This window comes from Oncorhynchus tshawytscha, linkage group LG07 (assembly GCF_018296145.1).
Source record: "Oncorhynchus tshawytscha isolate Ot180627B linkage group LG07, Otsh_v2.0, whole genome shotgun sequence".
In the NCBI taxonomy this organism is placed as follows: domain Eukaryota; kingdom Metazoa; phylum Chordata; class Actinopteri; order Salmoniformes; family Salmonidae; genus Oncorhynchus; species Oncorhynchus tshawytscha.
In genome coordinates, this window is record NC_056435.1 from 10,327,436 (window position 1) to 10,351,980 (window position 24,545).

General features: G+C 45.7%; 1 protein-coding gene and 1 pseudogene across 1 annotated transcript in view; both read right to left on the reverse strand.

The window, feature by feature from the left end:
• Positions 1-24,545, reverse strand: part of LOC112235169 (aryl hydrocarbon receptor-like) — a 92,039-nt gene that overhangs the window by 12,129 nt on the left and 55,365 nt on the right. The window contains exons 5-9 of the mRNA XM_042324088.1: positions 23,864-23,953; positions 19,039-19,162; positions 17,944-18,077; positions 6,825-7,027; positions 2,167-2,276 (exon numbers count right to left, since the gene is read on the reverse strand). Coding sequence (XP_042180022.1) covers positions 2,167-2,276; positions 6,825-7,027; positions 17,944-18,077; positions 19,039-19,162; positions 23,864-23,953 — 661 coding nt within the window. The remainder of the gene's footprint in view (positions 1-2,166; positions 2,277-6,824; positions 7,028-17,943; positions 18,078-19,038; positions 19,163-23,863; positions 23,954-24,545) is intronic.
• On the reverse strand, positions 9,080-15,070 carry LOC112255532 (annotated as a pseudogene).

Below are 24,545 nucleotides of genomic sequence, written 5' to 3' on the forward strand. Positions count from 1 at the left end.
TAAACAAATTTCCACATTGTAGTATAATAGTGAAATCTAAATATATATTTAGATATATATTTAAAATATATTTAATATCTGAGATTCTTCAAAGTAGCCACCCTTTTGCATTCTCTCAACCAGCTTCATGAGGTAGTCATCTGAAATGCATTTCAATTAACAGGTGTGCCTTCTTAAAATGTTCATTTGTGGAATTTCTTTCCTTCTTATTGTGTTTGAGCCAATCAGTTGTGTTGTGACAAGGTAGGGGTTGTATACAGAAGATGGTCTTTTACCAAATAGGACTAAGTCCATATCATGGCAAGAACAGCTCAAATAAGCAAAAGAGAAATGACAGTCCATCATTACTTTAAGACATGAAGGTCAGTCAATCAAGAAAATGTCAAGAAGTTTCTTCAAGTGCAGTCGCAAAAACTATCAAGTGCTATGATGAAACTGGCTCTCATGAGGACCACCACAGGAAAGGAAGACCAAGAGTTACCTCTGCTGCAGAAGATAAGTTCATTAGAGGTACCGGCCTCAGAAAATGCAGACCAAATAAATGCTTCACAGAGTTCAAGTAACAGATATCTCAACCGCAATCTGTTCAGAGGAGACTGTGAATCAGGCCTTCATGGTCGAATTCCTGCAAAGAAACCACTACTTAAGGACACCAATAAGAAGAGACTTGCTTGGACCAAGAAACACAAGCAATGGACATTAGACCAGTGGAAATCTGTTATTTGGTCCGATGAGCCCAAATTTGAGAGTTTTGGTTCGAACTGCCGTGTCTTTGTGAGAAGCAGAGTAGGTGAATGGATGATCTCCGCATGTGTGGTTCCCACCGTGAAGCATGGAGGAGGTGGTGTGATGGTGCTTTACTGGTGACACTGTCAATTATTTATTTAGAATTCAAGTCACACTTAACCAGCATGGCTACCACAGCCTTCTGCAGCGATACACCATCGCATCTGGTTTGCGCTTAGTGGGACTATCATTTGTTTTTCAACAGGACAATGACCCAACACACATCCAGGCTGTGTAAGGGCTATTTAACCAAGATGGAGAGCTGCATCAGATGACCTGGCCTCCACAATCAACCTCAAGCCAAATGGGTTGGCCCGCAGAGTGAAGGAAAAGCAGCCACCACTGCTCAGCATATGTGGGAACTCCTTCAAGACTGTTGGAAAAGCATTCCAGGTGAAGGTGGTTGAGAGAATACCAAGAGTGTGCAAAGCTGTCATCAAGGCAAAGGGTGGCTACACTGAAGAATCTCAAATATATGTTGATTTGTTTAACACTTTTTTGGTGTCTTTTCATAGTTTTGATGTCTTCACCATTATTCTACAATGGAAAAATAGTAAAAATAAAGAAAAACCTTGAACGAGTAGGTGTGTCCAAACGTTTGACTGGTACTGCACATTTCAGACAATGTATTTTACAACAGTTATTTTTAGTTTGTTTTCCATCCTATCCTTCAGCTACCATCAACCCCTCTCATCTATCGCTGAAGCTCATCCAGTTTGATTTCTATTTTGCTATATATTTTTAACTGTGCTGTTTCACAAAAGTGCCGAAACTATATACATTTTACGGACACAGCATATTTGACAAGTTATCTTGTTGTTTTTAATCCCACCCTTCAGCTCCACTCAACTCCTCCCATCTCTCTTAACACCATCCATTTTTGATTTCCCTTTGCCATCCATTTTTCAACTGTGCTGTGATGTTTCACAAACGTTTCCTTTCCTGTTTCAGCATGACAATGCCCCTGTGAACAACGAGAGGTCCATACAGAAATGGTTTGTTGAGATCGGTGGAAGAACTCGACTGGCCTGCACATAGCTCTGAACTCAAATCCATCTTTGGGATGAATTGGAACGCCGACAGATCAGTATCCGACCTCACTAATGCTCTTGTGGCTGAACGGAAGCAAGTCCCTGCAGCAATGTTCCAACATCGATTGGAAAGCCTTCCCAGAACAGTAGAGGCTGTTATAGTAGCAAAGGGGGGAACCAACTCCATATGAATGCCCATGATATTGGAATGAGATGTTCAATGAGCAGGTGTCCACATTCTTTTGTAGTGTACATCAACTCTAATTGTCAAGGTACTGTTCTAAACCAATGTTATTTGGAATATTCCATTATTTTAAAAAAGGTAGACATGTCATAGTAAAAGCCTTACTGCGGACGTGGTTCTCAGCACAGTAGAGCATATCAGCTGCATGGATAAACTGGTATCCAGAGCCTCGAACCCGGAGCTCAGCCTCGGTGTAGCCCAGCACGATCTTCCCCCTGCAATGCAATAACATTCACAAAAACACCCTTATTATAGACGAGACGATAATGCCTATAATAGACAACTGGTTGAAGCTCAGTGTTCAATTCAAAATCTCCCTATCATCATCATATGTAAATCAATATGACACAAATCTCAAAAGAAAATTCCAAATCAACTTGTAGGTGGTACACAACACACTCCCCGCCTCTCGTCGTGAGCCGTTCGTCCGTTACTGAGAACCACATACCAGATGTTTTTAATAGGGCAGTTAGCAATTGAGTTTTACAATTATGTATTGCGCCTACCTAGCTCAAATTCAAGACGTTGGATTAAAACAAGACTAAAGTGACTATTGGGTTTAAAAAACGGCGGATTGACTAAATTTGTAGGTGCATCAGTTTTTTTTAATCAAATATAAATTAATTTCTCTCTCTCACTTGCACATTTCGGTCAAACCAAGGCTAATGTATATAGCTATTTATATGGTGGTATTCAAGCTAAGGTTAATCAATGAATGCAAACGGATATTTTGATTAGCTAACGTTACTTGTACAAAGTACAACAGCTAGCCTCTGTAGCTAGCTAACACCAGTCCGCTGAACGCGAACTAGCTAACCAACAGGCAAATATAGGTAGCTAGCCAATGAATGTGGTTTTGTTTTGACTAGAAAGCTAGCTAACGTTACATTATACCAGTCAGACGCGAGCTAACGTTGGCAAGGTAAGTTAGCTAACCAACAAGTGATGAAAGCTAGCTAGCTACATCTTGCCAAGTAGGGTTTTTCACAAGGCTAAAGTCACCATGTGTAAACTTCTGACCTAAACACTTGCGTGCAATTGGATCAGAAATAAACTAGCGATTGTCCTTGGCAGCCAATTTAAAGTTATCTTGCTAAGTAACCTTAGCCAACGTAAGACTAACATTAGATAATGTGTACGGTCAGTTCACGCGCCACAATATAACGTAACTAACTTTAACTATATAGTTCAGTTTAAAACCGCCAAACGTTGGGAAAACTGCCACTCTAATCACATTCATTTGCATTGTACAGACCAAGTTACGGTAACGAGGTATCCATATTTCAGACAGGATAAACCCTGCAGTTAGTTAGTTACGCTGCATTTCCTCGACTAAGAACAACCAAGACCACAAAACATAGCCAAGAAAACAAATAGATTTGTTAAGAAACAGGGAGTGAGTTATGTTGAACCGCATGTAGTAAATGGTTTGAACCCCAAACACACACGTAAACAGAACCTCGGTTGTACATGCTTACCAGACAGACTGACAGCATCGCTGTTTCATAACACTTGTCGAATACATTCCTGCTCCGGCATAAACTGTCTCTCTTGCCGTCTTGACATTTATGAGCCAAATGCGTGCACATAGTGTCAAATTACTTTTCTGTGTGTTCACAGAAAATCTCAAATCGCCATCCACAAGTAAAACGTAGTGAGGGTGCTGCACCAGGTTAAAACAACATCAGAATCATTGCTTGCTTATTGAATTGCTGTGTGCCAGTCAGTCTCATAGACTATACGTAACATAGTAAACGTAAATCCGGCACACTGAAATAAGTATGTTAATGTTACGTTTGGTATGGTTACATCAGACAGAAGGTTACTTAAAGAAGACTGTACCTAAATCTCTATTTTTCATGTAAATGGCATGTACCCAAAAAACAAACCAAATCACAAAAAAAGTGTCTGGATCCTTCTATATAACATGCCATCACTAATAGAGATTTACTTCAGAAATAGGAAAAGTCTCGAGGGTGGAAGGATGGGCGTATAACAAGGATGTCTAGCAACTCAAACATAGCTAAAATTGTCCATGATGAGACTTAAACTAACTGCTTACTACTTTTTAGCTACTTTGCAACTACTTAGCATGTAAGCTAACCCTTCCCATAACCTTAAAACCCTTTAACATAACTCCTAACATTAACCCTTTAACCTCACTCCTAACCTTAAACCCTATCCTAGAAAACGTTAGCCACCTAACATATCGTACATATTGCAAATTAATTAGGACATATCTAGTCCATTCTTCATTTATAGTTTTGACAGCCCCCTCCCGACACACACACTTATTTACATTTATTAGGTGGTCTTGCTAGAACAGAGGAGAGATCAGCTCTCACTCTCAAGGTGGAGGATGTTGCACTCATTTGTGAGATGCACGCCATCCCTCCCTTGGTTTTTGCCTAAGCACTACACAGATGATTCAAATAACCAACTCACCATCAAGCTTTGATTATTTGAATCAGCTGTGTAGTGCCTGGGCAAAAAAAGGGGGGGCAGGACCAAGTTTGGGAAACCCTGCCCTATGGTACTGCCCAGGGACATTGTGATTTATGACAAAATGGCCGATTGTGGGCATGGCCTGTAACAGAGAAATGCAAACATCAGCTGGTTGACAGAGCGCCGGGCCATCTCTATGCGCTTGTTGATGTCCTACTCCCACTGAAACACCCAACTCCTCCACTGTGTGATGTCAGTGTAGACCACTGTTGTCCTGGGAACATTTGGATGACGACCTCCTGATCAGCTCGCGTCTGACGCACCAGGGCTGTCCCCTTTATGTGTCCCTAGTCATTTCCACCGAGGTGGATGACTATGATATATTCATGGTCACACCTCGCTTTGGCGAGAAATCATTTTTCAGAACCCTTCCATTGAGAACAGCTCATCCATATTTTGTGCTCCTGTACTCATCTAGCCCACTACATTGTGTAATCGCATAATAAATATTTGCTTGAGTCTTTGTTTCCTTGCTCTTGCCAATTTGCTTTGAGCAATGATAAGTAGGAGTATAAACTGGGATCTTATCAATAAATAAGGAGAGCATGTGTTATGCTGTATTATAAACTGGGTGGTTGAGCCCTGAATGCTGATTGGCTGAATGCCATATACCACCGGTTTATTTTTACTCTTCTAATTACATTGGTAACCAGTTTATAATAGCTAGCTATAAGGCACCTCAGGGGTTTGTGGTTTATGACCAATATACCACAGCTAAGGGCTATATCCAGGCACTTCGCATTACGTTGTGCGAAATAACAGCCCTTAGCTGTGGTATATTGGCCATATACCACCCCCCCTCGGGTCTGATTGCTTAATTATGTTGTATAATAATGTTGCATAATCACCTTCCAGTGTAAAGAACATGGAAATAAAATTAAAAATATATATTTTTAAGTGAGAATAAATAGGCATTGGTCTGAAGCCAAAAAAGAAAGCAAATTCACGAGCACCCATGCTCTACCAAGGTTTTCCAGCACACAGCTTTCACCAACTACAGTAGCTATGTTGATATTGTACTTCAAACTATGTATCATTTGGCTATATGTATTTTTTGACCTAGGCCTGTTGTAAATTCGTATTATTGTTGCTTCACCATCTTTATTGCAAAAATAAATACAAGTACAAACATAACTTATTTGAAACACAATTGGTTCTGAGCTTATGTCAATATTACACAGGTAACAGAAATCAGGCATGCAGACAGGCTCTAACTATCTGAGCTACTATGTCCAACGCACGTGTAACAGTATAACTTTAGTCTGTCCCCTCGCCCATACCTGGGCGCTAACCAGGGACGCTCTGCACACGTCCACAGTCACCCTCGAAGCATCGTTACCCATCGCTCCACAAAAGCCGCGGCCCTTGCAGAGCAAGAGCAACCACTACTTCAAGGTCTCAGAGCGAGTGACGGCAACGATTGAAATGCTACCAGCGCGCACCACCGCTAACTAGCTAGCCATTTCGCATCGGCTACACACGCACCACCTATTGTTATGTTGGCCACCTACACCTAAAAAAGGATGTTATTATGATAATTTATTTTTAAAGACATGTTTTGCTAAAATAAAGGTTTTAGCAAATACAGGCATGCACCACATTACTACAAGACGAAACAGCTAAAAAGCATGAAAAGGTAGCGTAATGAGAACTTCTCACTGTGGTGTGTGAAGAATCAAATACTTTACCTTGCATGTGGTACAAATCACATTATTGTGGAAGCACCTCCTCTAAGAGCATGAATTAGGCTGTTTGAGAAAGTTTGAAGTACAATCCCAACATAGCTATTGTAGTAGGTCAAAGCTGTGTGCTGGAAAACCTTAGTAGAGCATGGGCGGAATAGGCATTGTGGTGCTCGTGAATTTCCTTTCATTTCCGACTTCCTTTCCTTTTCGGCTTCAGACTATTCTCACTTAAAACACTTTTTAGTTGTTTTTTATTAGAGACAGAATATGGACAGAATAATCATTGCAAGTCTATTATACAATAGGACATCAATGGCAGTGAAAACATGTTTGAATTACCACTACTTCAAACATATTATAGCCATATGACAAGAAATTGCTCTTCACAGTAACAAACACCCTAGCAACACCCCCGCAGGCAAAACTGGTTGAAATGACCTCATTACAACCAGAATACAACTAATTCTGTTTTTAAAAGGGGTTCTAATGACGTTAATTCAACCAGCTATAACCGGTGTTACTTTAACAACATTCCATCATAATGTGAAATAAGACTGAATAGTGTGGGCATACTTGGCATCGCAGGCCATGGGGGTGAAGTCCAGCTTGTGTTTGGTCCTGAAGATCATGTTCTTGGTCCTGATCTCCAGGATGGATGGAGGCTGGAGGGGGGTAGCGATGGCAAACAGGGCCAGCTGGGGGGGCACGTTACAGCCGTCATCCAGCCGGCAGTTCTGGCCATGCAGGAACTTCAGACGGCCTTGGAGGGTCAGGGCCTGGGGAGAGAAAACAAAGAGCTGGTTGGTCCAGGCTTTCTCATACAGTATTTGTTCGGAAACCAATAGCCGAGTAATGAACGAGACTTGGGAGGATAACAACGTGAGACGACAGTATCAAATCAAATCAAATTTTATTTGTCACATGCGCTGAATACAACAGTGAAATGCTTACTTACAAGCCCTTAAACAATGCAGTTTTAAGAAAATACCTAAAAAAAGTAAGAGATAAGAATAGCAAATAATTAGAGAGCAGCAGTAAAATAACAATAGTGGGGCTATTTACAGGGGGTACCGGGACAGAGTCAATGTGCGGGGGTACCGGTGTCGAAGTAATTGAGGTAATATGTACATGTTTGTAGAGTTATTAAAGTGACTATGCATAGATACTAACAGAGAGTAGCGTGGGGGCAATGCAAATAGTATGGGTAGCCATTTGATTAGATGTTCAGGAATCTTATGGCTTGGGGGTAGAAGCTGTTTAGAAGCCTCTTGGACCTAGACTTGGCGCTTCGGTACCGCTTGCCGTGTGGTAGCAGTCTATGACTAGGGTGGCTGGAGTCTTTGACAATTTTTAGGGCCTTCCTCTGACACCACCTGGCATAGAGGTCCTGTATGGCAGGAAGCTTGGCCCCGGTGATGTACTGGGTCGTACGCACTACCCTCTGTAGTGCCTTGTGGTCGGAGGCCGAGCAGTTGCCATACCAGGCAGTGATGCAACCCGTCAGGATGCTCTCGATGGTGCAGCTGTAAAACCTTTTGAGGATCTGAGGACCCATGCCAAATCTTTTCAGTCTCCTGAGGGGGAATAGGTTTTGTCGTGCCCTCCTCACAACTGTCTTGGTGTGTTTGGACCATGTTAGTTTGATGATGTGGACGCCAAGGAACTTGAATGAACTTGAAGCTCTCAACCTGCTCCACTACAGCCCCGTTGATGAGAATGGGGGCATGCTCGGTCCTCCTTTTCCTGTAGTCCACAATCATCTCCTTTGTCTTGATCACGTTGAAGGAGAGGTTGTTGTCCTTGGACCACACGGTCAGGTGTCTGCCCCCTGTCTGGTGTCTGTCAGGTGTCTGCCCATCTCATTGTTGTCGTTGATCAGGCCTACAACACTGTTGTGTCATCGGCAAACATAATGATGGTTTTGGAGTCGTGTCTGGCCGTGCAGTCATGAGTGAACAGAGAGTACAGGAGGGGACTGAGCACGCACCCCTGAGGGGTCCCTGTGTTGAGGATCAGCGTGGCGGATGTGTTGTTACCTACCCTTACCACCTGGGGGCAGCCCGTCAGGAAGTCCAGGATCCAGTTGCAGAGGGAGGTGTTTAGTCCCAGGGTCCTTAGCTTAGTTATTCGCTTTGAGGGCACTATGGTGTTGAACATGGGCAGTATTCAATGAATAGCATTCTCACATAGGTGTTCCTTTTGTCCAGGTGGATCTGTTGGGGCAGTATGCAAATTGGAGTGAGTCTAGGGTTTCTGGGATAATGGTGTTGATGTGAGCCATGACCAGCCTTTCAAAGCATTTCATGGCTGCAGACGTGAGTGCTACCGGTCAGTAGCCATTTAGGCAGGTTACCTTATAATAGGAGTAGAAAATACTATTAGTAAATACTAAAAGTATACTATTATATTACTAAAATAAAATAGTAGTATTTAAATATTACTTGTGTTTGTGCACTTGAAGCTCTCAACCTCTCAAGTTTGTCTGGTACCAATGGAATAGTTTCAAAAGTGCAAAGTGTAAACCCTGCACATCTGACACCACAGACAGAGGAAATCGAAAAGATGAAAGTATTTGAAAGAAAATGGATACTAATTGAACCCAGGTCTGGTGTAGAGATTCACGAGCACAACAAAACTTGCTTCAGTCACGTTTGTTCATGAATGAGAAGCTGGCTGTATGTTCCACATATAGGATTTCCCAGACATCAACAATCAAACTGCTCAGACAACAATAGAGCTCACACTCAGATGAATGATGAGCATATTGATTGCTGGTACACTTTATGGTACTGTGCTTTAAGTATTTATTTAAGGCACATTTAATTCTATCACATATACTTGTACTGAGGCTTGCTCATGGCAGTGGCTGCATCTGCACCGGCAGGATGATGGGGGCGATGGCCCAAGGCCACGTAAAGCGGCTTGGTGCCCACGATACGGCCATTCATCTCCATCACAGCCTTGGTGGCCTCCTCGGGGGAGGAGAGGGAAACAAAAGCCTTTGCCTCCGGCCGCTCTCCGTCATCACCTTGGCGCTGATGATTGTTTTCCGAATGCAGAAAACACCTTCCTTAAACGGTGATCATTAAAGGCATCATCCAGGTTCTTTACAAAGAGATTTATACCTCTGTATTTGGCCTTGGGGTCAGGCTTCTTCTGCCCAAACTTGAGTTTCAGCAACGTCTGGCGCTCTGCTTTCTTCTGGGCACGGCCTACATATATCGGCCTCCCGTTTAGCTCCTTCCTGCTCATCTCGTTCACGGCTCTCTGTGCATCCTCATACCCCTCGAAGCAAACAAAACCGAACCCACTCGACTTCCCCTTATCGTCTTTCATAACCTTGACACTAACTGTTGGTCCATATTTTCCAAAAATCTCCATCAGTTTCTCATCGTTCATGTCTCTGCCAAGATTCTTGACAAACACGTTGTTGAACTCTCTGGCCTTGGCTTCAAGTACCTCCTCTCGCTCTTTGCGTGACTTAAAGCGCTCGATAAACACTTTTTCATTATCCCATTAACATGCCATTTAATTTCTCGATGGCTCTATCAGCAGCCTCTTGTGTCTTGTATTCAATATAACCATAACCCTTGGAATGGCCATTCTCGTCACAAACTACCTTGCTAGAGTAGATGTCTCCAAATGCTGAGAAGGTCTCGTACAGGTTTTTGTTTGTTATAGACTTCTTATCCAGGTTCCTGATGATGTTTCCCACCCCACTCTTCCTCAGGGTACATTTTGGTGGAGGTCATCAACATACAAAGAATTCATTTAGGAGATTTTGGACCTAATTCACACGTTATCGAAGCAAGCTCAAGAGCACAGATTGACAGGTGAATGAACAGCTGTCACGTGTTTAAATTCCCCGGAACTGACTCCTTTGTGATGTCATAAGTGATGTAGCGTCAAATGCAACTCTGATGTACCATCTTCCCTTTATTGCATCATAGTCATGTAGTTTACAGGATTAGATCACAAACAGAAACATTTCAATTTTAAACACATAAATACATGTACCTCAATCTGTATTTTTTTTTTTTTTTTTACAGTTTGGGAAGTCAGAGAGAGATATATAGACAGAAATGTCTATTATAACTTCAACCCAGGATACACATGGCAAACACTAAGCATGTCCTCTTCGTCGATGGATAAAAGTATGCCAAATAATAAAATAGAAAACTAGTAGGTTTGAATGATTGTTATTGTCAAATCGTGCAGACTCACGTTAGAGGAATAGCATTTGGTTCACAGTCGTTCCACCTTCAGTGAGAGGTTGAATGAGCAAAATACCCCTGTAAAACTGAACCGTTTAAAAATGTAATCGAGCTCTGGGTCAGTCAGGCTTGCTATTTCTATCTGTTTGTATACTACAGTGGGGTGTTATTCATTTGTATGCTGTAAAGAGAGCTGAGGAGTGTCAGGAGAGAGTGAATGCTTCAAACAATCTTCCGTAGCCAACCACAGCAGTCTGGACTAGAGAGAGACTAGGACTCTCTCCTCGCTCTCCCGTTCAAATGCATAACATATTCCTTTGCTGCCTTTGTGACAATGAAGATGATATCACGTGTGCTCACTTCTCAGTGCCTGTTTCTCAGTGTCTGTGCCTGAAACAGTGCCTGTTTCTCAGTGTCTGTGCCTGAAACAGTGCCTGTTTCTCAGTGTCTGTGCCTGAAACAGTGCCTGTTTCTCAGTGTCTGTGCCTGAAACAGTGCCTGTTTCTCAGTGTCTGTGCCTGAAACAGTGCCTGTTTCTCAGTGTCTGTGCCTGAAACAGTGCCTGTTTCTCAGTTTCTCAGTGTCTGTGCCTGAAACAGTGCCTGTTTCTCAGTGTCTGTGCCTGAAACAGTGCCTGTTTCGTTTCTCCCCGTCGCACACAATCAGCATTATTTACAACAGTCACCTCTAGAAAGAGGAGACAGAGAGAGAGAGAGAGAGACACACACACAAAGACAGAGAGAGACAGAGAGAGAGAGACACACACACAAAGACAGAGAGAGAGAGAGAGAGAGACACATACACACACAAAGACAGAGAGACAGAGAGAGAGAGAGACACACACAAAGACAGAGAGAGAGAGACACACACAAAGACAGAGAGAGAGAGAGAGAGAGAGAGAGCAGAAGATGGAGAGAGAGAGAGAGCAGAAGATGGAGAAAGAGAGCCCAGTCTTAATGGCTGAGCCTGTCTTTGAGCCTGTCTCTCTGTCCCTCGCTAGGCTGACTGGAGGCCCTTTGATCACACTGTAAACATACAGGATCCCCTGTCATCCCCAGCCATAACCCAGCAGGCCATGACCCTGCTCATCAAATTGCTAATTAGAAAAGCCAGGGAAGCCTTTGCATGTGGACCTTTGGACTGATAAAACTTTCAGACGCTCCTCCTCCCCTGCCTGCAAGAGCCCCAGAGGGACAGTGTAGAACTACACTAATTTACAATGAAACACACACGCACATCCACACACTACACTACAGTAGAACCATCCATCTATCTCCATCACGTAGATGCGTGGTACACCTTGATAACAAACAATTCAGAACAGCAGTGCATGCAGGTCTCACGGTTCGCTGGGGGGGCAGAAAGACTTATTTATATTCATAGTAAGTAACCGACATGTGACATGTCAGTGTCAGGCTCGCTCTGAGCTCTTTGTGTGACATGACAGGACAGGACAGGAAGCATCGGAGAAGATACTTAGAGAGCTATGTTATGTTCTGTTCCTTCTCCGTGGCCTGTTTCCACGGTAACACACCAGTCCCTCCACTGACAGTGATGAGTGTCATGGAGCTAATGAAAGGGAACTTCTTCTTCTGTCCCTGTTAAAACGTTAGGACGTAGAGCTAATTGGCTTTGAGTAATTACTAGGAGTTGAGGTGCACTGGGATGGTATTTTGAAGTTCCCGCCTGCCCTGCGGATTTCTGCTTAAGCTGCAGGTTAGGAACACACTGGACCTTCAGGTTAGGGACACACTGGTACCTTCAGGTTAGGGACACACTGGTACCTTCAGGTTAGGGACACACTGGTACCTTCAGGTTAGGGACACACTGGACCTTCAGGTTAGGACACACTGGACCTTCAGGTTAGGGACACACTGGACCTTCAGGTTAGGAACACACTGGACCTTCAGGTTAGGGACACACTGGACCTTCAGGTTAGGGACACACTGGACCTTCAGGTTAGGGAACACACTGGACCTTCAGGTTAGGGACACACTGGTACCTTCAGGTTAGGAACACACTGGACCTTCAGGTTAGGAACACACTGGACCTTCAGGTTAGGAACACACTGGACCTTCAGGTTAGGAACACACTGGTACCTTCAGGTTAGGAACACACTGGACCTTCAGGTTAGGAACACACTGGACCTTCAGGTTAGGGACACACTGGACCTTCAGGTTAGGGACACACTGGTGCCTTCAGGTTAGGAACACACTGGTGACCTTCAGGTTAGGACACACTGGACCTTCAGGTTAGGAACACACTGGTATCTTCAGGTTAGGAACACACTGGTGCCTTCAGGTTAGGAACACACTGGTGCCTTCAGGTTAGGAACACACTGGTGCCTTCAGGTTAGGAACACACTGGTGCCTTCAGGTTAGGAACACACTGGTGCCTTCAGGTTAGGAACACACTGGTGCCTTCAGGTTAGGAACACACTGGTGCCTTCAGGTTAGGAACACACTGGTGCCTTCAGGTTAGGAACACACTGGTGCCTTCAGGTTAGGAACACACTGGTGCCTTCAGGTTAGGAACACACTGGTGCCTTCAGGTTAGGAACACACTGGTGCCTTCAGGTTAGGAACACACTGGTACCTTCAGGTTAGGAACACACTGGTACCTTCAGGTTAGGAACATACTGGTACCTTCAGGTTAGGAACACACTGGTACCTTCAGGTTAGGAACACACTGGTACCTTCAGGTTAGGAACATACTGGTACCTTCAGGTTAGGAACACACTGGTACCTTCAGGTTAGGAACACACTGGTACCTTCGGTTAGGAACACTGGTACCTTCAGGTTAGGAACACTGGTACCTTCAGGTTAGGAACATACTGGTACCTTCAGGTTAGGAACATACTGGTACCTTCAGGTTAGGAACATACTGGTACCTTCAGGTTAGGAACATACTGGTACCTTCAGGTTAGGAACATACTGGTACCTTCAGGTTAGGAACATACTGGTACCTTCAGGTTAGGAACATACTGGTACCTTCAGGTTAGGAACATACTGGACCTTCAGGTTAGGAACATACTGGTACCTTCTGGTTAGGAACTTACTGGTACCTTCAGGTTAGGAACATACTGGACCTTCAGGTTAGGAACACACTGGTACCTTCAGGTTAGGAACATACTGGTACCTTCTGGTTAGGAACACACTGGTACCTTCTGGTTAGGAACTTACTGGACCTTCTGTTTATGTAATGAAGGGCTGTAGTTGAATAGAACGCTACTAGAGCAGTACAAATGACCTAGTCTCTCATTTAAATGGCCAGCACGCAGGATTTGGTTCTGGTTGGGGAACATACCTTCTGTTTATGTAATGAAGGTCTGGACTTGCTACTACTAGGTTACGAATGATCACGGAACCAGAAACAAATATTGCATGCGCTGGTCAGCTAACAGTGTGTCACGAGAGATTACAGCACAGACGACCAGGATGAACTAATGAAACTACTGTATGTATGTGTGTCAATTCACTGGGACATGCAACTGTCAAACCAGCAAAAGCAGAATTCTTTGAGCTTGATTTGTGTGACAGCTTGAATCTCCTACTGGAATATTGATGGGGCTGTGTCTCCCGCTCAAAGTCGGTCTCCAGTGCAATCTTTGAGGAGATAACGTTGCACATGAGTGAATGTCGACACAAGACATTCTCACAGGAAGAAATGGCTTTTTCCTGAGACAAACGGTAGCCCCCTAAGATTCCGTGGCCTACCAGCTGACGGATTCAAACGACAACAAGAACCGTGCAAGGACTTGTGTGTTTGAGATCGAGACGACAGGCATTATTATAATGAACAATGTCATGTTGAATATTGTCTGATTTAGAAAACAAGAGAACATTATCATTAATGCACATGCCTCTCTTTTACTTTCTATAACAGCTGAATGCTCGAGGGCGAATGTAATTAGAGTTCACAGAACTTCAGCAAAACGAGGAAAAGCAAAAAGGACTCAATTAACTTGTTCATTATCCTTCTACTAGAGTCAGATACAATACAACATGCTGTATGTAATAAAACCCTCATATAATACGAACATGATGTTTAGGAGGGAACCGATGACCCCCGGATGAGACTTGGACCGCGTCCTAAATGGCACCCTATCCCCAATTTAGCACACTGATTTTGACAAGAGGTTTATAGGGCTGTGGCAAAAGTGGTGCACTTATACAGGGGGGATAGGGTGTCATTTGGGACACACCCTTTGTACAAGGCTGAGGGGGCCTTGAGGGGAGACGGAAGTCATTGAAGATTATAGAGGACATGCAGGGAAGGGATAAAACACCAAAGTACTGTAATGTAACTGGACACTGTGTCCTCCGCTCTGCGTCCTCTGTAGTGATTACGTCAACAATTCAAAGATGAGATAAAAATGGTGCACAAGGTTTACGAGAATGGTAATTGGAATTAATTTCTTTCTTCTTCTCCTTGATGAGTTTAAGTTGGGCCTCATCCTCCCTCCTCCCCTCAACTAACCTCTCCCTGACTCTGTCCACCCCTCCCCTGCTCTCCCTGTTTCCTATTTCTCCTCCTCCTCTCGGCCCGTATCCTCTCACGCGAGGCCAGGATGGTGTGGTGGGTCTTATGGCCCTCTCCTCCCATCTCCCCCTAGCACTTGTTCATTGATCCTGCTGGGCATAAGGTGAGGTGCAATGATGTCAGGAGTCTACCCTCAAATAGCAATAGGATTACCAAAACAATGCTATGGAAATTAGTCCGAGACAAACCCTGGGCTTACCGCTCACGCAAATGACCTCCGCAGAGTTGAGAAGTACCCCGATCTTACTCTCCTTTCTTCTTCCCTTCCCCCTCCCCTCCCGTCCCCAACCACCAGCCCCCCCGCTACTCTGCATGGTCCTGATCTGTACTGGTGAGATGGAGAGGCTAGGAGGAGCGGAGGGGGCGAGGGGGTCATGCCACGGTCTCCCCCTTGTGCTCACCGGGCAGGAGGTCCCGCTCTGACACACCCACACCACGAGCCCTGCATGCCAGCTTTAACCGAAAACACAGGCTCTCACAGCTCTCTGAGTATGCTATTCTAACTGCACATGGACTATCCTGCAGGCCCCTACAGCAATACATTGACTTGTATGTTACTGTGTTCTAGTCCAGACTCTCTCTCTCTCTCTCTCTCTCTCTCTCTCGCTCTCTCATCCAGCACATACCTTTTGTCTGAGGAGAAGAATGAGTCCTTTGGGAGTCCTCGAGCTACTCTGACTAAGCAAATTCCTCTCTAGTTGCTCTCCTCCAGATTAAAGCCCTTTCCCCACGACCCTATGGCTCTTTAAGACGGATTACCGAGGGTGGGTAGTGGCTTCTGATCCCGCTGTGGTCTGAAGTGGTACGACCCCCCGCTGACCAGGCTAATAGGCTCTCTATGGCTCTCTAGCTACTGTAGCTGGGAGAAAATAGTCTCCTTTGGCCTCAGAGTGCTGGGATGGTGACGGAGAAGTGGAGAAAGGGGGTGATAGGGTAGGGGGAAAGGAGTGGGCAGGGATAGAAGGGGGAGGTAGGGGAGGAAGGAGGTGATAGGGTAGGGGGAAAGGAGTGGGCAGGGATAGAAGGGGGAGGTAGGGGAGGAAGGGGGTGATAGGGTAGGGGGAAAGGAGTGGGCAGGGATAGAAGGGGGAGATAGTGGAGGAAGGGGTGATAGGGTAGGGGGAAAGGAGTGGGCAGGGATAGAAGGGGGGAGGTAGGGGAGGAAGGGGGTGATAGGGTAGGGGAAAGGAGTGGGCAGGGATAGAAGGGGGAGGTAGTGGAGGAAGGGGTGATAGGGTAGGGGGAAAGGAGTGGGCAGGGATAGAAGGGGGAGGTAGGGGAGGAAGGGGTGATAGGGTAGGGGGAAAGGAGTGGGCAGGGATAGAAGGGGGAGGTAGGGGAGGAAGGGGTGATAGGGTAGGGGGAAAGGAGTGGGCAGGGATAGAAGGGGGAGGTAGTGGAGGAAGGGGGTGATAGGGTAGGGGGAAAGGAGTGGGCAGGGATAGAAGGGGGAGGTAGGGGAGGAAGGAGGTGATAGGGTAGGGGGAAAGGAGTGGGCAGGGATAGAAGGGGAGGTAGGGGAGGAAGGGGTGATAGGGTAGGGGGAAAGGAGTGGGCAGGGATAGAAGGGGGAGGTAGTGGAGGAAGGGGTGATAGGGTAGGGGGAAAGGAGTGGGCAGGGATAGAAGGGGGAGGTAGTGGAGGAAGGGGTGATAGGGTAGGGGAAAGGAGTGGGCAGGGATAGAAGGGGGAGGTAGGGGAGGAAGGGGTGATAGGGTAGGGGGAAAGGAGTGGGCAGGGATAGAAGGGGGAGGTAGTGGAGGAAGGGGGTGATAGGGTAGGGGGAAAGGAGTGGGCAGGGATAGAAGGGGGAGGTAGGGGAGGAAGGAGGTGATAGGGTAGGGGGAAAGGAGTGGGCAGGGATAGAAGGGGAGGTAGGGGAGGAAGGGGTGATAGGGTAGGGGGAAAGGAGTGGGCAGGGATAGAAGGGGGAGGTAGTGGAGGAAGGGGGTGATAGGGTAGGGGGAAAGGAGTGGGCAGGGATAGAAGGGGGAGGTAGGGGAGGAAGGAGGTGATAGGGTAGGGGGAAAGGAGTGGGCAGGGATAGAAGGGGGAGGTAGGGAGGAAGGGGGTGATAGGGTAGGGGGAAAGGAGTGGGCAGGGATAGAAGGGGGAGGTAGTGGAGGAAGGGGTGATAGGGTAGGGGGAAAGGAGTGGGCAGGGATAGAAGGGGGAGGTAGGGGAGGAAGGAGGTGATAGGGTAGGGGGAAAGGAGTGGGCAGGGATAGAAGGGGGAGGTAGGGGAGGAAGGGGTGATAGGGTAGGGGGAAAGGAGTGGGCAGGGATAGAAGGGGGAGGTAGGGGAGGAAGTGAACGGCAGCCTTGCATTTTCTAGCTGGGAGAAAATAGCATCCTTTGGTCTGAATGGGGGAGGAAGCACTGGAAAGTAGAATGCTCAGATTTCTGCAGAGGGAGGATAGGAGGGGGACATAGGGGGTGGAGGGGATTCTGTAGTTCAGGGATCAGTAGTGGAGGGTAGCTCTGGGATAGGGGGTTCAGTAGCCCTGTAAAGCGCCTGCCTCTGGGGCTCTGGCGGGAGTCGGGACACCCCACGCCAGGAGCCAGACTAGAAGTGTCTGGGTATTCCCAGGCCTTTGTTCTTGTACGGCTCAGCCTCCCTCAGTACAGTCATGGGACACAGTCACAGTGGCACTCTCTTCTAATAAAGCTGAGGTGTGATCTGACACACACACTTGTATATGTACGCACGCAAGCAAGAGTGCAGTACACATGGAAGTAAGGACGCTCGCACGCATGCCTTCTTCCTTATACACATGCATACACAGACCATAAGTCCAACAATGGCTGTCTTCAATGGAGGGCAAATCTCTAACATGAGCTCAAACATTGCAAGAATAATCTTCCCAAAAGGAGTCAGTCTCCAGTACTCCTGTGTGTATGAGGTTGAGAGAGGGGGAATATGATTGGTTACAAACCAGGAAGCCAGAAGAGTTGTCGAGGAGACAGCGGAAGCGACAGACGAAGTTCCTTTCCAGGAAGGAGGAGTTCTCTGGAGGGAGCTGGTCGGGGTTATAGGTCACCAGGGACGAGCTGGGGACTGGTTTTCCATCTGAGGAATAGAAACAGGACAAGGACAAAATCACTATATTCAATGGCTACTTCATTTGTGGTCTATTAATATGTCTGTTCAACAGGGTTCCGATGCTCCTAGAGTACGGTATGTTTGGTGAGTGTGTGTATGTGCATGTGTGTGTGGGTGTGTAGCTCTAGTCTGTCCCTCCCGCTCTCCATTCCGTGCCTGTTCTAAAGTACCACGGTGACGCTACGGTAGCTCTAACCCCTGCCTAATTAAAACAGACGGCTGTGTGTGTTCTAACATTTACCCTCATAGTCATGGAGTGCCTGATAAAGGTCACCACTCTCTCTCTCTCTCTCCCATCTCCTTCCCTCTCTCTCTCCCATCTCCTTCCCTCTCTCTCTCCCATCTCCTTCCCTCTCTCTCCCATCTCCTTCCCTCTCTCTCTCCCATCTCCTTCCCTCTCCCATCTCCCTCCCTCTCCCATCTCCCATCTCCTTCCCATCTCCTTCCCTCTCCCATCTCCTTCCCTCTCTGCACAGAGCTCCGCTGGGGAAATTGGGGTCACCTGTTTTTAGGGAAAAGTTAGCCCATTGGGTGTGAGTGACTTCAGGCTGACTCATTGCAGTTCTTCATTTGATCATGTTTTCATGATCAAACCAGTATGGTGTAAACTGTCACTGAATCTGTGTGTCACTTTAAAGTTAAACGGCGACTTCAAATCGACTAAGTATCATACTGAAACAAAGCATCAAACTGGCATCTCCTTTTTATCTGTATTTTTTTCTGCTAGTAGTTCACCTCAGCCCCTTCCACAAGTTCAATGAATTATTATGGCATATATATGCCATCTGTAAATGTGCAACAGAGCATCAAACATACATCGCTAGCTAGTAATGTGAAAGGCTTCACAGTGGCCTTGGACAGCTTTGTGAAAATGCGTCGGCCCGGCATAAAAGGGGGTATAGACAGTGAGACGCAGTGTAAGACTGACCTGGGGGTGACTCCACCTGCTGGGGCACGGCCGGGGGGTTGAGAGCCCAGTGCAGGTTCCTCCTAAACTCCTGCTGGTCCTCAGTGTGGATCAGATCAAACACACTCTGGTGCATCACGTCCGTCTGGGACGAGGAGAGAAAGAGAGAGGTCTTCAGAACAGTCACGTGTACCAGCACATAGGACTGGGAACTATTGTCTGACTTCCTGAAAAATAACCTACACACAATTGAATTCACCCCTGTAGAATCAGTAAGGTGACACACACACACACACACACACACACACACACACACACACACACACACACACACACACACACACACACACACACACACACACACACACACACACACACACACACACACACACACACACACACACACACGACCCCTTGTTTTGTGGGCTTGCAGTGAGGAGGAAGGTTAGGGCATCAGCTGGACCACCTCAGACATGGACACAGCACAGCCTGAGGTTCCGTATCACACTAGCATCTCAGTGCTACTTCTCATTACCATTCACACAGCTCCACAACAGGCAGCCACATCCAAAAGGATTTCGGTCAGCGCTGTAGATGTGAAGTGAGGGTTGTTGAAATGAAACGAGGCCTGAGAGGTGTGGCTCACACTGTGGGAACATTTCTTCCACAGCAGCTTGTAGCTACAGTGCCTTGCAAAAGTATTCACCCCCTTGGCATTTTTCCTATTTTGTTTCATTACAACCTTTCAATTTAAATGGATTTTTATTTGGATTTCATGTAATGGACATACACAAAATAGTCCAAATTGGTGAAGTAAAATGAAAAAATTACTTGTTTCAAAACAATTTAAAAAATGGAAAAGTGGTGCGTATGTATTCACCCCCTTTGCTATGAAGCCCCTAAATAAGATCTGGTGCAACCAATTACCTTCAGAAGTCATACAATTATGTTAAATTAAATCCACCTGTGCAATCTAAGTGTCACATGATCTGTCACATGATCTCAGTACATATACACCTGTTCTGAAAAGACCCAGAGTCTACAACACCACTAAGCAAGGGGCACCACCAAGCAAGCGGCACCATGAAGACCAAGGAGCTCTCCAAACAGGTCAGGGACATAGTTGGAGATGTACAGATCAGGGTTGGGTTATAAAAAAAAATCTAAAACTTTGAACATCCCACGGAGCACCATTAAATACATTATTAAAAAATGGAAAGAATATGGCACCACAACAAACCTGCCAAGAGAGGGCCGCTCACCAAAACTCATGGACCAGGCAAAGAGGGCATTAATCAGAGAGGCAACAAAGAGACCAAAGATAACCCTGAAGGAGCTGCAAAACTCCACAGCGGAGATTGGAGTATCTGTCCATAGGACCACTTAAAGTTGTACACTCCACGGAGCTGGGCTTTACGGATGACTGACCAGAAAAAAAGCCATTGCTTTTAAAATTGCTTTTAAAATAAGCAAACACATTTGGTGTTTGCCAAAAGGCATGTGGGAGACTCCCCAAACATATGGAAGAAGGTACACTGGTTAGATGAGACTAAAAGTGAGCTTTTTGGCCATCAAGGAAAACACTGTCTGGCGCAAACCCAACACCTTTCATCACCCCGAGAACACCACCATGTTTTTCATATGGCAGGGACTGGGAAACTGGTCACAATTGAAGGAATGATGGATGGCACTAAATACAGGGAAATACTTGAGGGAAACCTGTTTCAGTCTTCCAGAGATTTGAGACTGGGACGGAGGTTCACCTTCCAGCAGGACAATGGCTCTAAGCATACTGATAAAGCAACACTCGAGTGGTTTAAGGGGAAACATTTAAATGTCTTGGAATGCCCTAGTCAAAGCCCAGACCTCAATCCCATTGAGAATGGGTGAATAGTTATGCATTCTCAAGTTCAGTTTTTTTGTCTTATTTCTTGTTTGTTTCACATTAAAACATATTTTCTATCTTCAAAGTGGTAGGTATGTTGTGTAAATAAAATGATACAAACCCCCCAAAAATCTATTTTAATTCCAGGTCATAAGGCAACAAAATAGGAAAAGGCAATAAAATAGGAAAAATGCCAAGAGGGTGAATACTTTCGCATGCCATTGTACAGCAGCACTGCACACCACAGGAGGGTGGTGGCACCTTAATTGGGGAGGACGGGCTCGTGGTAATGGCTGGAGTGGACTTATACATTTGACGCCATTCCATTCGCTCCTTTCCAGCCATTATTATGAGCCGTTCTCCCCTCAGCAGCCTCCAACTGATGACCACAGAGAGAAAGAAAGCTAGAGGGAGAGAGAGAGAGAGAGCGAGAAGGAGAGAGAGAAAGAAAATTGGCAAAAAACACACACATTTCTTCACACAGGGTCGTGGGGTTAGACAGGGATGCAGCTTAAGCCCCACCCTCTTCAACATATATATCAACGAATTGGCGCGGGCACTAGAAAAGTCTGCAGCACCCGGCCTCCCCCTGCTAGAATCCGAAGTCAAATGTCTGCTGTTTGCTGATGATCTGGTGCATCTGTCACCAACCAAGGAGGGCCTACAGCAGCACCTAGATCTTATGCACAGATTCTGTCAGACCTGGGCCCTGACAGTAAATCTCAGTAAGACCAAAATAATGGTGTTCCAAAAAAGGTCCAGTCACCAGGACCACAAATACAAATTCCATCTAGACACTGTTGCCCTAGAGCACACAAAAACTATACATACCTTGGCCTAAACATCAGCACCACAGGTAACTTCCACAAAGCTGTGAACGATCTGAGAGACAAGGCAAGAAGGGCATTCTATGCCATCAAAAGAAACATAAATTTCAACATACCAATTAGGATTTGGCTAAAAATACTTGAATCAGTCATAGAGCCCATTGCCCTTTATGGTTGTGAGGTCTGGGGTCCGCTCACCAACCAAGACTTCACAAAATGGGACAAACACCAAATTGAGACTCTGCACGCAGAATTCTGCAAAAATATCCTCCGTGTACAACGTAGAACACCAAATAATGCATGCAGAGCAGAATTAGGCCGATACCCACTAATTATCAAAATCCAGAAAAGAGCTGTTAAATTCTACAACCACCTAAAAGGAAGCGATTCACAAACCTTCCATAACAAAGCCATCACCTACAGAGAGATGAACCTGGAGAAGAGTCCCCTAAGCAAGCTGGTCCTGGGGCTCTGTTCACAAACACAAACACACACTACAGAGCCCCAGGACAGCAGCACAATTAGACCCAACCAAATCATGAGAAAACAAAAAGATAACTACTTAACACATTGGAAAGAATTAACAAAAAAACAGAGCAAACTAGAATGCTATTTGGCCCTAAACAGAGAGTACACAGCGGCAGAATACCTGACCACTGTGACTGACCCAAAATTAAGGAAAGCCTTGACTATGTACAGACTCAGTGAGCATAGCCTTGCTATTGAGAAAGGCCGCCGTAGGCAGACATGGCTCTCAAGAGAAGACAGGCTATGTGCTCACTGCCCACAAAATGAGGTGGAAACTGAGCTGCACTTCCTAACCTCCTGCCCAATGTATGACCATATTAGAGAGACATATTTCCCTCAGATTACACAGATCCACAAAGAATTCGAAAACAAATCCAATTTTGAAAAACTCCCATATCTACTGGGTGAAATTCCACAGTGTGCCATCACAGCAGCAAGATTTGTGACCTGTTGCCACGAGAAAAGGGCAACCAGTGAAGAACAAACACCATTGTAAATACAACCCAATTTATGCTTATTTATTTTATCTTGTGTCCTTTAACCATTTGTACATTGTTAAAACACTGTATATATATATATATAATATGACATTTGTAATGTCTTTACTGTTTTGAAACTTCTGTATGTGTAATGTTTACTGTTAATTTTTGTTGTTTTTCACTTTATATATTCACTTTGTATGTTGTCTACCTCACTTGCTTTGGCAATGTTAACACATGTTTCCCATGCCAATAAAGCCCTTGAATTGAATTGAATTGAATTGAATTGAAAGAGAAAAGGAGAGAGAGAGAGAAGGAAAGAGAGAAAGAGGGAGCGAGAGAGAGAAAAGAAAAGAGAGAGAAGGAAAGAGAGAGAGAGAGAGAGAGAGAGAGAGAGAGAGAGAGAAGAGAGAAGCAAGAGAGAGAGAGAGAGAGAGAGAGAGAGAGAGAGGAGAGAGAGAGAGAGAGAGAGAGAGAGGAGAGAGAGAAAGAGGAAGCAAGAGAGAGAGAGAGAGAGTGAGAGGAAAAGAGAGAAGGAAAGAGAGAGAGCTTCAGGGGGTGTTCATAATTGCTAATACAGCTTAGCCCAACTGTGTACGCAAGCATGGATGTTATCAAAAACGGATCCAACCTGAATAAATGAGGCTATTAGAGCAGTTAATCAGCTGCTGGGGGTTAACTCAATTAAAGATACGTAGGACAGACAGTATGCATGCTTATAGAGGTCTGTGATTAAATATGCTATAGATCAGCTCTAATTAAATGATTAACCTGCGTTTGACCTCTCTGGACGGGGTTATCAAACTCTTATCCAGTGGGAAATCCTGAATCAAGCGTGCTAAAGTGCTTAGCACAGAGCAGGGCTGGGTACCAGAGGGCAGAGAGGGCGAGACTAGGGAACGGAAGGGGGCCGGAGGCGGGGCCTAGGCCGGCGTTGATCGAACCTCCTCCAGACTCCCTCTGCGCCAGGCTGTGGCTCTGTAGGCAGGCCCAATCCTCCTCTCTCTGTGCGTGTTTGAGCGGCAGTGCGCGCGTGTGTGTGTGTGTATGATGTACGGCGTGTATGGTGTGTGTGTGCCAGTGGGTTTGAGTGGCTGCGAGCCCTGTGATCAGCAGCAGAGACTTACTTGGTGGAATCCCAGGTAATCCTGAATGGTGTGAGAGGAGTAGAATATGACCCCGTCTGCAGTGATGACCAGGACGAAACCATTAAGGGCCTGAGGAGGGAGAAACACAAACAGAAAGTTAGGGAATGTCCCTCACTGCATATTGCTATCAAAGACGTTTAGAGAGGGCAATTATTTGGGCTGGACAAACAAAGACTGACGCAAATGACTCACAGCTTTTGAATGATTGTGTTTGGTGTCCATCACGAGAAGACAGTGACAACTCATATTATAGTGACACACTTGTGCCATTTGGTGTGTTTTGTATTTGACTGCCAACACCAAGCATGTATAAAAGAGCAGGACAGACTACAGTGTGCAGACAGACAGATTCCTAAGGACAGGAGGTCGTTCAAACCTGAGAGAGGGGGAAACGGAGGGGGGAAACAAAGATGGGGGGAAACAGAGGGGGAAACAGAGGGGGAAACGGAGGGCAAAAAGAGAAACTGCAAATGGGGGGCATGACACCACTTCAGGCCGTGGAGGACAGGAGAGGGGGAGGAGAGGAGGAGAGGAGCGGTGGAGGAGAGATGAGGAGAGGAGGAGAGGGGGAGGAGAGGATGGTGGAGGAGAGGTGAGAGAGAGGAGAGGAGGAGAGGAGCGGTGGAGGAGAGGTGAGGAGAGGAGGAGAGGGGGAGGAGAG